The sequence below is a fragment of the Syngnathoides biaculeatus genome, chromosome 8, assembly GCF_019802595.1.
Source record: "Syngnathoides biaculeatus isolate LvHL_M chromosome 8, ASM1980259v1, whole genome shotgun sequence".
In the NCBI taxonomy this organism is placed as follows: domain Eukaryota; kingdom Metazoa; phylum Chordata; class Actinopteri; order Syngnathiformes; family Syngnathidae; genus Syngnathoides; species Syngnathoides biaculeatus.
Genome location: NC_084647.1, coordinates 20,772,116 through 20,784,585, shown reverse-complemented (window position 1 = coordinate 20,784,585; position 12,470 = coordinate 20,772,116). Strand labels below are relative to the sequence as shown.

The following is a 12,470-nucleotide window of genomic DNA, read 5'->3' as shown; positions in this document are numbered from 1 at the left end:
ACACAAATGGACAGAAAAATAAGTATTTTGCTTTAGATAAATGCAAAAACAAGGCATCTGTCTGAAGAGTCCAAAGAGCCAATGGAGCAGGGTTTTGTTTCCTTGCACACATAAGATGGGGTGTGCGTCAACAAATCAAAACTGTATCACAATCTCCACCGCGTCTCTATTTTCATTCCCTCACGCTCCTTTTATATCACGGTTATCACTGGCTGCTTGTCTTTCTCCTGCCCGCGCAGATAATTTTTCCCCTTTGACATATCCTATCTAATTCCACCAGGGACATGCATGAAGCAAAAGCGTTAATGGAAATAGCATTAAAGAAATATAATTAGTGAAGGGAGCCCAAGATCATTTTCCTGAATACAGTAATAGAATCTCCTGATTGGATGAGTCGCTTCAGAGTCAGGAGACTCTAATGGCGACTACTTTTTTATGTTTGCCGTTGTCTAGGTGTTTGTTTAATGCTGGACGGCGCAAGATGAGAGCGATCCATCTCAATTACCACCTTGAGCTCGGAAGCTGGAAAAAAATAATGCTTGTCCGATAAATAAAGCAAACCTTTATTTCCTGAGGGAGAGGCAAACCTATTTTCACAGTCATTTGAGGCCCAACGTGACACGCCCCTACAGAAATGGCAAAAGTATGAGAGAGAAACAAGGTGACAAAAAGGGAGGAACTGCTATTTAGTGGACTGAGAAAAACATAGCAGGTGAAACCTGCTATGTTTTTTGATAGGGGGCAAAATATTTTTGTGAGACACATTCTGACAGCGCTCAACGGCATGAAAAATCTTGCAGGTTCATGGGGATGCCTATACATGCGGTGTGTTGCCCACTGGCAGGGTTTAGCTACCCGGATTAGAGTCGAGCCCGGGAGAGCATACTCTTGCTCAGGTGGCAGAATTCCTATTAAAGGTCGGGGAAAATCAGACTCTCAATGTCACAGTTTGGTCGCAGTTCGGTGAGAACGCGCAGAAAAATATGCTTGTCTCTTTGGCAGAAAGATCCCAGCATAAAAGACGCAGGATTATAGGGTTAGTTAAAAGGCAACGGAGGCGTATCGATTAAAGGCAGTGAATCTGGCCTTCTCTGTGCAGTGAATAATAAACTGAGTGGAAGGCAGCCAGTGGTTTGTCTGACGGCGCCTGCCAAAAGGCTCATGCGCCGGACTCATTTGAAACAGAAGAAATGTGGCTAAGTCATGGCAAATCATGTCATCAATCAGGAAGCGGCTTTAAGCTTTTTACCACAAGTCTAAATAAGCGCTCGGTGGCCCATTTAACTGGTAAATGGACCAATCACAACCTACATACGCTCGCTGACAAGTAGCGCCAATGGAATAGAGGGCACTGGGCTCGTAAAGGACTAAATTCATGAGGTAGCAGTCTGTCTGTATGAAATAGCTGTATTTGCGTAGCTCAGTGACTCACAGGAGCAGTTGTTTATTCCCCACTGTGCGGTGGGCCTAAGCACACCAGCTTCAGGCAGTGTGAAGCAATGAAGACAATCCATATCTTTATCTGCAGATTGGGAATCGTTACCTCTTAATTTGTGCTTATTTTTTTATTTCATCAACTTCAACAACAACCCAAGTCGAAGCCTAATTTGCCTCCTTTCGTGTTGACTGCAGGCTGCGGGCTGGAGTTCCTGCTGGTCCTCTGCGGCCTGGAATTTTCCTGGTCCTGCCCTCGCCACTGCATCTGCTACACGGCCCCCAGCACCGTGTCCTGCCAAGCGCACAACTTCCTGACAGTCCCCGAAGGAATCCCGCCCGACAGCGAACGTATCTTCCTGCAGAACAACAAGATCCACCGACTGCTCCAAGGTCACTTTAGCGCCAACACGGTGACTCTCTGGATTTACTCCAACAACATCACATACATCGAGCCCACGACCTTCCACGGCTTCACACTACTGGAGGAGCTGGATTTGGGAGATAATCGCCACCTGCGCTCGCTGGCTGAAGATACTTTCCACGGGTTGAACCGGCTCACTGCTCTACACCTCTACCGCTGCGGACTCAGCTCGCTTCCGAATAACATCTTCCAAGGACTAAGGAGTCTGCAGTATCTCCACTTGCAGGTACGACAGCCTTTACTAATATTCACTTTGGCTTGACTGGATACATTTTAATTTATTCAAACGCAGCCAGCAAGCTTCTTGATATAAACTTAAATCAATTCATCTGGAGTTCTTCCGCTTCTTTGCTTGAGGGTCAAGGCAACATAAGTGAGGAGGCAGGATTTTACAAAGTCAGCACAACACAACATTTCCACCCGTGTTTTTCAGACGCTGAAGCAAAGATGTTTTCTCACATTTTTTTCTCTCCAACAGGCTTGGAGCCATTACTATTCATCGGGCACAGCTCATTAGTTCCCTACATTTTGCATGAGTTAAGATCAAAACCCTGGTTTATTGGGGCCAACGGGGCATGCAACGGGTCACCCGCACAGGGCAAGAACAACCGGTTGCACATACACCATATGGAGAGAATATTAAAGATAATCTCTTAATTAATTGCCTAAGATCTTGGCTGGACCATGTCCCCTTAGCCCCCTTAAGCCATGCAAAAAAAAAAAAACATTTTGAACGAGTCTGGGCAAGCAAATTTGGAGGAACAATTTGTAGAAGCCCATTTTCTGTGAGACATGACTGAGACCCTGACTTCAAGCACTCAATGACCTTTGCGATGAATGTGTACATCAATGGCAAGCATGGTCTCTGATCCAACATGAGTGACCTTATAAATATTCCCAGACATTTTGAAATACTGTACTGTAGAAAATATTACCTAAAGTCGAGAAGAGCACCAAAATGGAAATCAACTTCATGTTTCTATGCATATCTGTAATGTGTGATTGTGCCAATGTACCCATAGAGCAAATAATAACATTACGTTATCTTGTCTCCTCAGCAAAATCATCTAAAGTTCCTGCAGGATGACACATTTGCTGACCTTCACAACCTGAGTCACCTGTTCCTCCACGGAAATCACCTGTGGAGACTCAACCAGAACACTTTTCGGGGTCTTCGGTCCCTGGATCGTCTCCTTCTCCATGAAAACCAGGTTGAGTGGGTTCACCACCTGGCGTTCCATGACCTCAAACGTCTGACCACCCTCTTCCTATTCAACAACTCACTCATGCAACTATCAGGGGACAGCTTGGACACGCTGCCTGCTCTGGAATATCTGCGTCTCAATGACAACCCCTGGTCATGTGACTGCAAGGCCCTCACTCTATGGGAGTGGTTGAAACGTTTTAGGGGCTCGACGTCCTCTGTTGGCTGCCAAGCGCCTGTGGACATGGTTGGAAAAGACCTGAAGGAACTGCGCAAGGAGGACTTCTCCAACTGTTCACCAAATTCTGAATCCAGAGCTCAGACCAACAATTTATCCGGCACGGTCAGCCCACCATCCATGAATCGTGGGGTAGTGGCTGCCTCTGGGGGCCAGAGTAACGTGGTGAACCCCTCCAGGGCTGGCCGTCCTCGTAACTGCTCGAAGAACCGCAGTCGGGGGAGTAAAGGAAAGGGTGACAATGAGGTCCACCACTCGAAGGAGGTCATTGCAGATAAGGAGGAGTCCTCTCCTGATTTCTCAGATGGAAGAAAACATGATCACACATCTCCTGATGGTACTGTCACAAGAAGGAAGCACAAGTGCGGTCCGCGAACCACTGTTCGACCCCCGAGTGGGGTTCAGCAAGCCAACAACAGGGCAAACTTATCACGGCCCTTATTATATGTCTACGCCGTTGTGGTTGCCTTGACAACAACAAATATTGACATTATTCTGCGCTGATCTATGGAGAGACTACTTACGGTTACTGCAAAGGACACAGTCCTCAAAAACACTCTCGCTCCTGGCTCTTGTGTCTTTTATGTGCGTGTGTGTGTGATTATCTGTAAGTGTTGTATAGGAACCTTAACCATTCAGATGAGCACAAGCATAAAAATATCCACAATAGAAGGACTCGTAGATGTCCCACTGGAAAATCTGAAAATCTCATCCAGACCAAGCGTGCGCTGCCACTGAAGCCAGCTTCTATAGTCATGGGTCTTTTTGTTGGTCTGTTTAATCTCTGGACCTCGAATAACCAAATGTTGTGCAGAGGCAAACATCCAAGCGGTAAAAACGTAAATTTGGTCTTCAACGTTCCATCGTGCGCAAGAGTTTAGCTGGATTGATGACCGATGACGGACCATGTAGGGCCTCTATCAAGTGCTAATTCCTTCTTTGCTAGCAGCATCTCAAAAAGACCATAAATATTCATAAAGAGACATAGGAATGTAAATATTCCTCCTACAAAATGGAATTTATAGCCACTGATGATTCAAGGCCATAAATAGCACGGATAAGAAGCTCTTTCATAGCAAGAAATCGCTCCAACTAACTCAACACAGTAAGCTTGCGATCCCCCCCTCCAATATGTGAGGCTGCCTTTAATCATTCTCTCCTGTTTGACTCTATGCGAAACTGATGTTTACAGTTGAAGTGTAATTTTTTTGTCTCAGTGTCTGAAGTCAAATTAGACTACACCCCTCCTGTTTCAAGTCAGTCAGAATCACCAAATTAAATTTAAATTTAATTTTTTTAAATGCCACTAAAATGAATTTGAGAATTTCTTAGAGAATGTTATATTACTTTTGTCAAAGGTCAAAAGTTTATATACAGAAAAAGTACTGTGTCTTTAAACAACACGAGCTCCGGATAGGTTAACTGAAAACATGGAAGTTAATTGAATGTAGACCTGTGGATGTATTTAAGGCCGCACCTCAAACACTCTGCTTCCTTGTTTGAAATCATGGGAAAATCAAAAGAAATTCACCAGGAAATCAGAGAGCTCCACAAGTCTGGCTCATCCCTGGGTGCAATTTCCAGATGTGCATTCATCATTCACATTCATCTGTTGAAACAATTATACACACGTATAATCATGGGAAAGCCCAGCCCTCACACCGCTCAGGAAGAAGACGGGCTGTGTGTCACACAGATGAATGTGTTTTGGTCCAAAATGTGCAAATCAACCCCAAAACAAAGACTAAAGACAATGTGAGTGTCTGGAACAAGTCCTGCACCGACATGGGCTGAAAGGCCACTCACCGAGAATTAAGCCATTACTCCTAAAGAAGAAGAAAAAAAAGAAAGATTACACTTTGCACAAAGAAACCAAGACAAAGATCTTAACCTCTGGACACATGTCCTGTGGTCTGATGAATCTAAAGTGGAGCTGTTTGGCCATAATGACCACATTACCTCTGGAGGAAAAAAGGGGAATCTTGTAAACCTGAGAACAGCATACCAACTGTGAAGCATGGAGGTCGCAGAATCATGTTTTTCTGTTTTGGCGCAGCAAGAACTGGAGCTCTTCATGAAATAGATGGCATGATAAAGAAAGAACATTTCATGGAGATATGAAGGCAACATCTTGAGACATTAGCCAGGAAGCAAAAAACTTGGGAGTGAATAGGTCTTCCAAATGGGCGATGACCCAAAGTGTACTGCCAAAATGGTTCAAAAGTAGCTTGAGGATAACAAAGTCAATGTGTTGGAGTGGCCATAACAAAGTCCTGCCTGATCTGAATCCCATCGAAAATGTGTGGGAAGATCTGAAAAGGCATGTGCGAGCAAGGCAACCGACATACCTGACCCAGTCACACCAGTTCGGTCAAGGGGAACAGGCCAGAATTCCAGCACACTACTGTCAGAAGCGTGTGGAAAGTTACCCTAAATGTTCGACCCAAGTCATGCAGTTCAGAGGAAATGCTCCTCGATACTAAGGAAATGTATGTAAACTTTTGACCTTGAAGAAAATAAAATCTCTCCCCTTATTGTGGCATTTAACAAAATAAAAAGATAAAAATTGGTGATCGTGACTGACCTGAAAAAGTACAAGTTTAGTCTGATTTGAGTTCAGACAGTGAGACAAAAAATGGAATGTGCGTTTTTCCACAGTGTAAGTAAACTTCTGGCTTCAACTGTATGTCCGAAAGCTGTGGACTCCCATGTGCAATATCCCATTCGCTGGATTCCGTGTGACGAAGATGTGTGTCTGTACGTCGTGCTTGTATGTTTTTTTTTTTGGTTTGTTTGTTTGTTTGTTTCTTTGTTTTTTTATTTACTTTCCAAGACACACAGCGGACCTGGCAATGAGCAGACGCTGCAGTGCCAGCGGGAAAAGCCAAACGGGGCTTTGTCAGGTTCCCCAGTGAGCTGGTGTCGAACTGAGCCTACCTGCCAGACACCCATCATTCAATGAGGAAGACGTCTTTTCCTGAATTATGGACGTGGCATATAAGACTTTTGAGACAAAAAAAAAAAAAAAAACCATTGCGTGTGCGCTATCTCGAGTGACGTTTGATTTGAACTCAATACAAAAGAACAATTCAACAGGAGCTGGCAAACAGAGGAAGACTTTTGCTCTCATTCTGGGATCTAATGTGATCCAGGACAATTGAAGATGAGTCCTGCAGGACAGACTGGGTTGATGGACAAGTATTGGATGAGGCGCTGAACTTTTGGAGCTGATGTGCCTCGCGCTAATGGACTAGGATGGTGTTTGTATTGCCGATGTAACAATGGAACAGACGATAGTACTGATGTACAGTACATGTCCCTTCAAACAATGAGAAAAAAATATATATCAGTGGCATCAATTATGATAACAGGGTTTTTGCTCCTTAAATCAGGAGATGTTTTTATTTTCTCAAGATCATTTTTGTCATGGAATATTTTCAGAACCTTCATTGGTTAAGCACAAAGTTGTCAACCTGCGTCCTCTCATTCTATAGTTTTGCATTTGTGTCTTCATTTTTTTGGGCGTCACAAACCAGTGTGTTCCGCGTGGCGTCATCTGAAGACTGAAAAAATGTTTATAACGATATTAAATTCTATGTTCTTATGTCTCACTGTAGCCAGTCTGAGTCAATTTTAAACAAGAAACTGTTCTGTGAGCAAATCTGCCTTTTTTTTCCGGGTTGTCCTCCCGCACGCTGTCAAGCTATATGAAAGAACAGACAAAGCTTACAAACAAATAGAATCATCTTGCATACATTATGCACTTTCACGTTTGAACCATAAGATGAAGCACATTTATTTACTCCAATAAGGGAAGAACTCAAAGGTATTTCATAGTCAGAGTCAAGAAACAGGCAGCACGGTGGAGCAGCTGGTAAAGCGTTGGCCTCACAGTTCCGAGGTCCCGGGTTCAATCCTGGACCCGCCTGTGTGGAGTTTGCATGTTCTCCCCGTGCCTGTGTGTGTTTTCTCCGGGCACTCCAGTTCCTTCCCACATCCCAAAACATGCAACATTAATTGGAGGCTCTTAATTGCCACTAGGTGGGATTGTGATTGCGGCTGTTTGTCTCCATGTGCCACGTGATTGGCTGGCAACCAGTTCAGAGTGTACCCCGCCTCCTGCCCGTTGACAGCTAGGATAGGCTACAGCACTCCCCACGACCCCCCTGAGGATAAGCGCAAAGAAAATGGATGGATGGATGGATGGATGGATGGAGTCAAGAAACAAAAATTCTCCAGCAGTTCCATAAGCCAGATGCAATTAGGGAAGTTGAGTATTTTGTTTTCATGAATAAGCCCCTCAGCACCTAAATTCTTCAGCTTTATTGATTTTTACATTTTTAATGTACAAGTTCTGCCAGGTCATGAATGTGCACAAATTTGTCCAGTAGATTTAAATTGTGAGTCTCGACAACCGTGTTCAACACAGTCAAAGTTAGCATGAAACACAAACCTACACAAACCGCAACAGTAGCAGCCAGACAGCGGATTGGTTGGAATCGATTCAATATATTATGTATATATGTTCCTTCATTTAACATGGGGCTTATGTTCCCCCCAAAAAATACTCGCATTAAGTGAAATATGTCGTAATTTTTTTGTTTTTTCATTTTCAAAACTGCTTATCCTCACAAGGGTCACAGGAGTGCTGGAGCCTATCCCAGTTAACTTTGGGTGGAAGGCAGACTACACACTCAACTGGTCACCAGTCAGTCGCTGGGCACATATCATATATTTTTTTATACATGTTTTTTCATTCATTATATATATTTTTTTCATTTACAGAATATGCATTTTCATTGACAGGATGGTTTTTGTTTCCATTCACAGTATGTTTTTTTGTTTATAGTATGTGTTTGTTTTTTTTTTGTGGGGGTTCATATGTATGTTTTAAGACTTTTAAACCCCAAACCACACACTTTGTAAACTCTTACATTTCTCTCGTTTAAACACTTTTGTTTTGTGTTAAAAACACACAAAATTCAAATCTTGGTAGATTTTTTTTTTTTTTTAATTATACTACTGTGTTCTAGAATGAAAACAAAGGTCAAAACCTAGTTTAGGCCGTAACATTTTTTTAGAGAAATAGATATAGTATAAACATACCTCCATCCATGTTCTTCGTTTTATCAAGGACCATGTATGAACATTTTCATAGAAAAAGAAAAATAGGATAGCTTTTAGAAATGACAAATTTAATTTTAATGATCAATCTGTGAGGGTGGACACAGAAAATTATTCACAGCAACTCGGGCAAATTTTACAGTTCTTCCACGCAGTTGACTTTTTCCACTGAAGCACCTTGGTGCAGGTGTCTGTCTGAGACTGAAAAACCTACCTATGGGTCGTTGTTGGTGCTCTTTTTTTTTCTGAGCAAGAATATCCTGATAAACAGACATGCCACCTTCGATTGTGTTTGAGAACTGAAGCCGCGACCCTATGTGCGGATGCGCCAAAACACCGCGGGGCTTCCCTGCCGACCTTGGCCTTCAGGCAGTTGACAAAGTTCTACAGTCCCTTAGCCCGTCAGGACGCAGAAGACGATGCAAAGTTTTCTTGAGCAAATCAGGATACAGAACACATTGCCCATTCATATGCTGTAAAAAAAAAAACAAAAACAAAAACTACGAAACTGTAAATAACTACACTAACGAAAAAAGACATCGCAAGGCTTTGTAAAGTGAAGAGAGAAGACTCTGGAGCTTGAGTTTCCTTACTGATTGTGGTGCCCAGGAAGCTTTTTCCACCTCTATGTAAATTCTGTTTATTCACTTTCACCTAGCTCGTGTTCAAACAGACCAAAGCGTTTGTCATGCACATTTCAGTCACACAGCAGAGTGCCGATCCCCTGCTGGGTCATCTGCGAAGACATCGTTTACTCGTTTGGATCGCTCAGCTCTGCCATGTCGCAAGCACAGTGACTCCTCGCCGTAAATGCAGCTGTGATTTTCCCAATTACAGAGCCGCTTGCTCCACGACGAACCTGCTCGGCTGTTGTCCTCAGCACACCCGGCGCTTTGTGTGAAATGCTTGAGATAAGGCAGAATCACAGCAGTCAAACATTTATGGAATTAAACATCCATGAGATTCATAATCGAGCAAAAGCAAATGTAGTCATTCCTCTGCAAATACAAGTACCAAAAGCTCTGCTGCAAATCATGAAAAAAAATGCTAAAATGTGAGTTGTGTGTACCTAGCCCAAACAGGGGTGTAATGATTCATTTTAATGATTCGATTCCTATCACGATTCATGGTTGCGATTCCATTTCAGGATGATATTGGTCCATCTTGAACGAGAGGATCCCAAACAACTGAAATGAGCATTTCAGCCCAAAATTCAACAGTATGATTATGAAATAAATACCTGGATATTGGACAGGGCAGATGGAATTTCCCAAATTTCTATTATTTCAAGGTGTCGGGCATAATTAATTCTGGACATCAAATAAGCATTAATGGCAAATATCAGATAAATAACCATAACATCTCTTCATGTTGAACCAAAATATGTTTTTCAACATATACATATTACAAATGTCAAGAATAAATACAGACTTACACAATTAAACACAAAATATGTAATGCTCAAATGTTCACAGACAAGAAAAGAATAACGCTTAACTTTTATCCATATAAAGTCTGCCCTATTTAAATGCAATCCGTTAATTCCTAATGTCTATAAAATAAATTCATAACCATTTAAAACAATTTCAATCAATATATGTATGTGTGCCGGCACAGTCACTCAGTTGGAAAGCCTTGGCCTCACAGTTCTGAGGTCCCGGTTCAATCCTGGACCCGCCTGTGTGGACTTTGCATGTTCTCACCGTGCCTGCGTGGGATTTCTCCGGGCGCTCCCTGCGATTGGCTGGCAACTTGTTGACGTTTGTACCCCCGCCTCCTGCCCGTTGACAGCTGGGATAGGCTCCAGCACTACCTCGACCATCGTGAGGATAAGCGGCTAAGAAAATGGATGGACGGATATGTATCTGCAAAAGGCCAACTCGCTGAGGTCAGATAAATCCAATTGGAATAAAAATTGTTCCAGCCCAAAGCCCAGATGTTGACACTTTTTTTTTTTTTTTCTTTCTCCAAAATAATCCAAGGCTCAAATATTAGCACCAGAGGAAGAAGGCATGTTTTACAAAGGCACCACATGAAATTGTCCATTATCCATTATGGCAGGGCCACTAAAATAACATCCTCATGGACTATCGGTTTCCATTTGGCTTTTAATTGCCTAACTGTCACTGCTATGTGGCGTTTAATTAAAAGCAGGCAATTAGAAAAATGGAAGGGGAGAAAGGGAGTGAGCCGGGGAGGGAAGACAGAGTGACATTGTGAATAATAGAAAGGATTTTTTTTATTTTTTTAAAGAGGATAAAAATCACAAATGCTTTGCACCTACTTTCCCAAGTCAATCACAAAGTTCCCATAATTTCTTACCCGACAAAAACACTTCCTCATTCCAGCTCAGTTAACTTCGGTCTATTTACGGCAACTGCAATCCCCCCATGAGCGGCGGTTTGCTCCATTTCTCGCCGGCAAACCGCGACTGCATACTAAAATTCAAACTACAGTGGCGGCCCAAGGCCTCGGCGGCACCTGCGCGGATTAAAAACGCGCTAATCCCCTCGTCTCTCACCTCAAATCAGGCAGATTACGAGTCACCGCGGCATGTGTCCGCGTGACAATACAACTAAGTTTAATGTAGCTTCGCTTGTTGATGTCGGACGGGGAGACCCGCTTAGCGCGGTGCATCTTTTGAAAATAAATATGAAAATATCCTACGCGGGCTCGTACGTGTCACCGCAATGAGCTTTTCCTCCAAAGTGCAGCAGATTTATTTGATTTTTTTTCTAGGCTATTTATGTCAGCGCTCACGTCACGTGTAATTAAAGTTAATTGAGCCGTTCCGCCGCTTTGCTTAGCGGCGCCAGGCTGTGTGCGAAGCTCCAGTCTCCAGCCGTGAGCCAAAGACGAGTTCCTGACAGACAGCAGAGCTTCTACCCCCCCGGTAGTTTCACTTCTTCTGCCGGCTGAAAGACTTTTGAGATTGATGGGTTGCGACACGGAATATCCTGCACTATCGTTTCAGAAGGTACGATAGCGTTTAAATCACAATCATAAATGAAAGTATTTGGAATCGGAATCGTTTTTCAACAGGTTCTTGTCAGCACTCCAGCACCAATTACGAAATTGTTTGTGGACACACAAACGTCAAGCAAGAAAGAATTTATTCAGAATTTCAGATCTTTTGGTGTTTTCTTGGGCTTCAACTTCAACAAGCGTATCCATGAAGACTTGACATTGAGGGTATGGATAGGTTTCCGATTACCCATCATGCCTTGCGACAAATGCCATATGGTGTGTCTTAGAGTTCAGAGAACATAGGTGAATGGTGAAACGTGAAGTTTTTTCCATCGTTCATTTTTCCATCTGGCGTTTAAAGCAAATGTAAACGTAGTGGACACAAACACGTTTGATGCTTTAAGCAGAGCCAAGATACTTGGAGAAATTGAAGGACATCGGCGGCAAAGATCCATATGAATTTCAAGCAAGCGACTGGAGTGACCATGGGGAAGACAACCCTGACGTTACATATCCGATATAGTTAATTATCTCGTGAATTCTATGAGCACATATACCCTTGATGAAATAAAGGCTTATAAATCTCTACAAGCCTACAATGACTTTGTAAGTGGGTGGGTTCAAGATGTAGGGCAAGGGGTGATCGGTAATCAGTGTGTTATGGCGGCTCGAGGAAGACATTCTCGGAGGTCTACCGAGCCACTACTACATCCCTGGATCATATCGCAAAAAGATGGCTGTGTTCCCTCCGGTCATTGTACTTGTATGGCCGGTCCTGGAGAAGTGTGTTCACAGGTGGCTGCCCTTCTTTTTGCAGTCGAGGCTTCAGTAAAATTACGGGATAGCAAGACAGTTATAGAAGAGAGGTCTTACTGGTCATAGCGTCTCTTTGTTGGATCAGGAAGAAATCCTGCTCGGTTGATCCCCGACAACCGTAGGTTACCGTCTTTGTCAACAGTCGAGTATTACTTCCCTGGTTGACAACAACCTTTGGAATATCAAAATACTACCTCTTTGTTTGCCCAGATTCAGCGCGGTTATTACAGCCCCAAACTACGCATGTGTGGCCCATATTATCG

The 12,470-nt window shown here is 43.2% G+C and overlaps 1 protein-coding gene and 1 long non-coding RNA gene across 3 annotated transcripts in view; one reads left to right on the top strand and one right to left on the bottom strand.

Moving 5' to 3' along the window:
* Positions 1-6,829, top strand: part of rtn4rl1b (reticulon 4 receptor-like 1b) — a 175,593-nt gene extending 168,764 nt beyond the window's left edge. Inside the window, exons 3-4 of the mRNA XM_061827107.1 lie at positions 1,633-2,084; positions 2,917-6,829. Coding sequence (XP_061683091.1) covers positions 1,633-2,084; positions 2,917-3,804 — 1,340 coding nt within the window. The 3' untranslated portion in view covers positions 3,805-6,829. The remainder of the gene's footprint in view (positions 1-1,632; positions 2,085-2,916) is intronic.
* Positions 6,830-8,527: 1,698 nt separating this feature from the next.
* The window catches only part of LOC133504642 (uncharacterized), a 35,086-nt gene continuing 31,143 nt past the window's right edge, over positions 8,528-12,470 (bottom strand). For both annotated transcript variants that reach the window (XR_009796040.1, XR_009796039.1), the window contains exon 4: positions 8,528-9,329. This is a non-coding gene — a long non-coding RNA (uncharacterized LOC133504642). The remainder of the gene's footprint in view (positions 9,330-12,470) is intronic.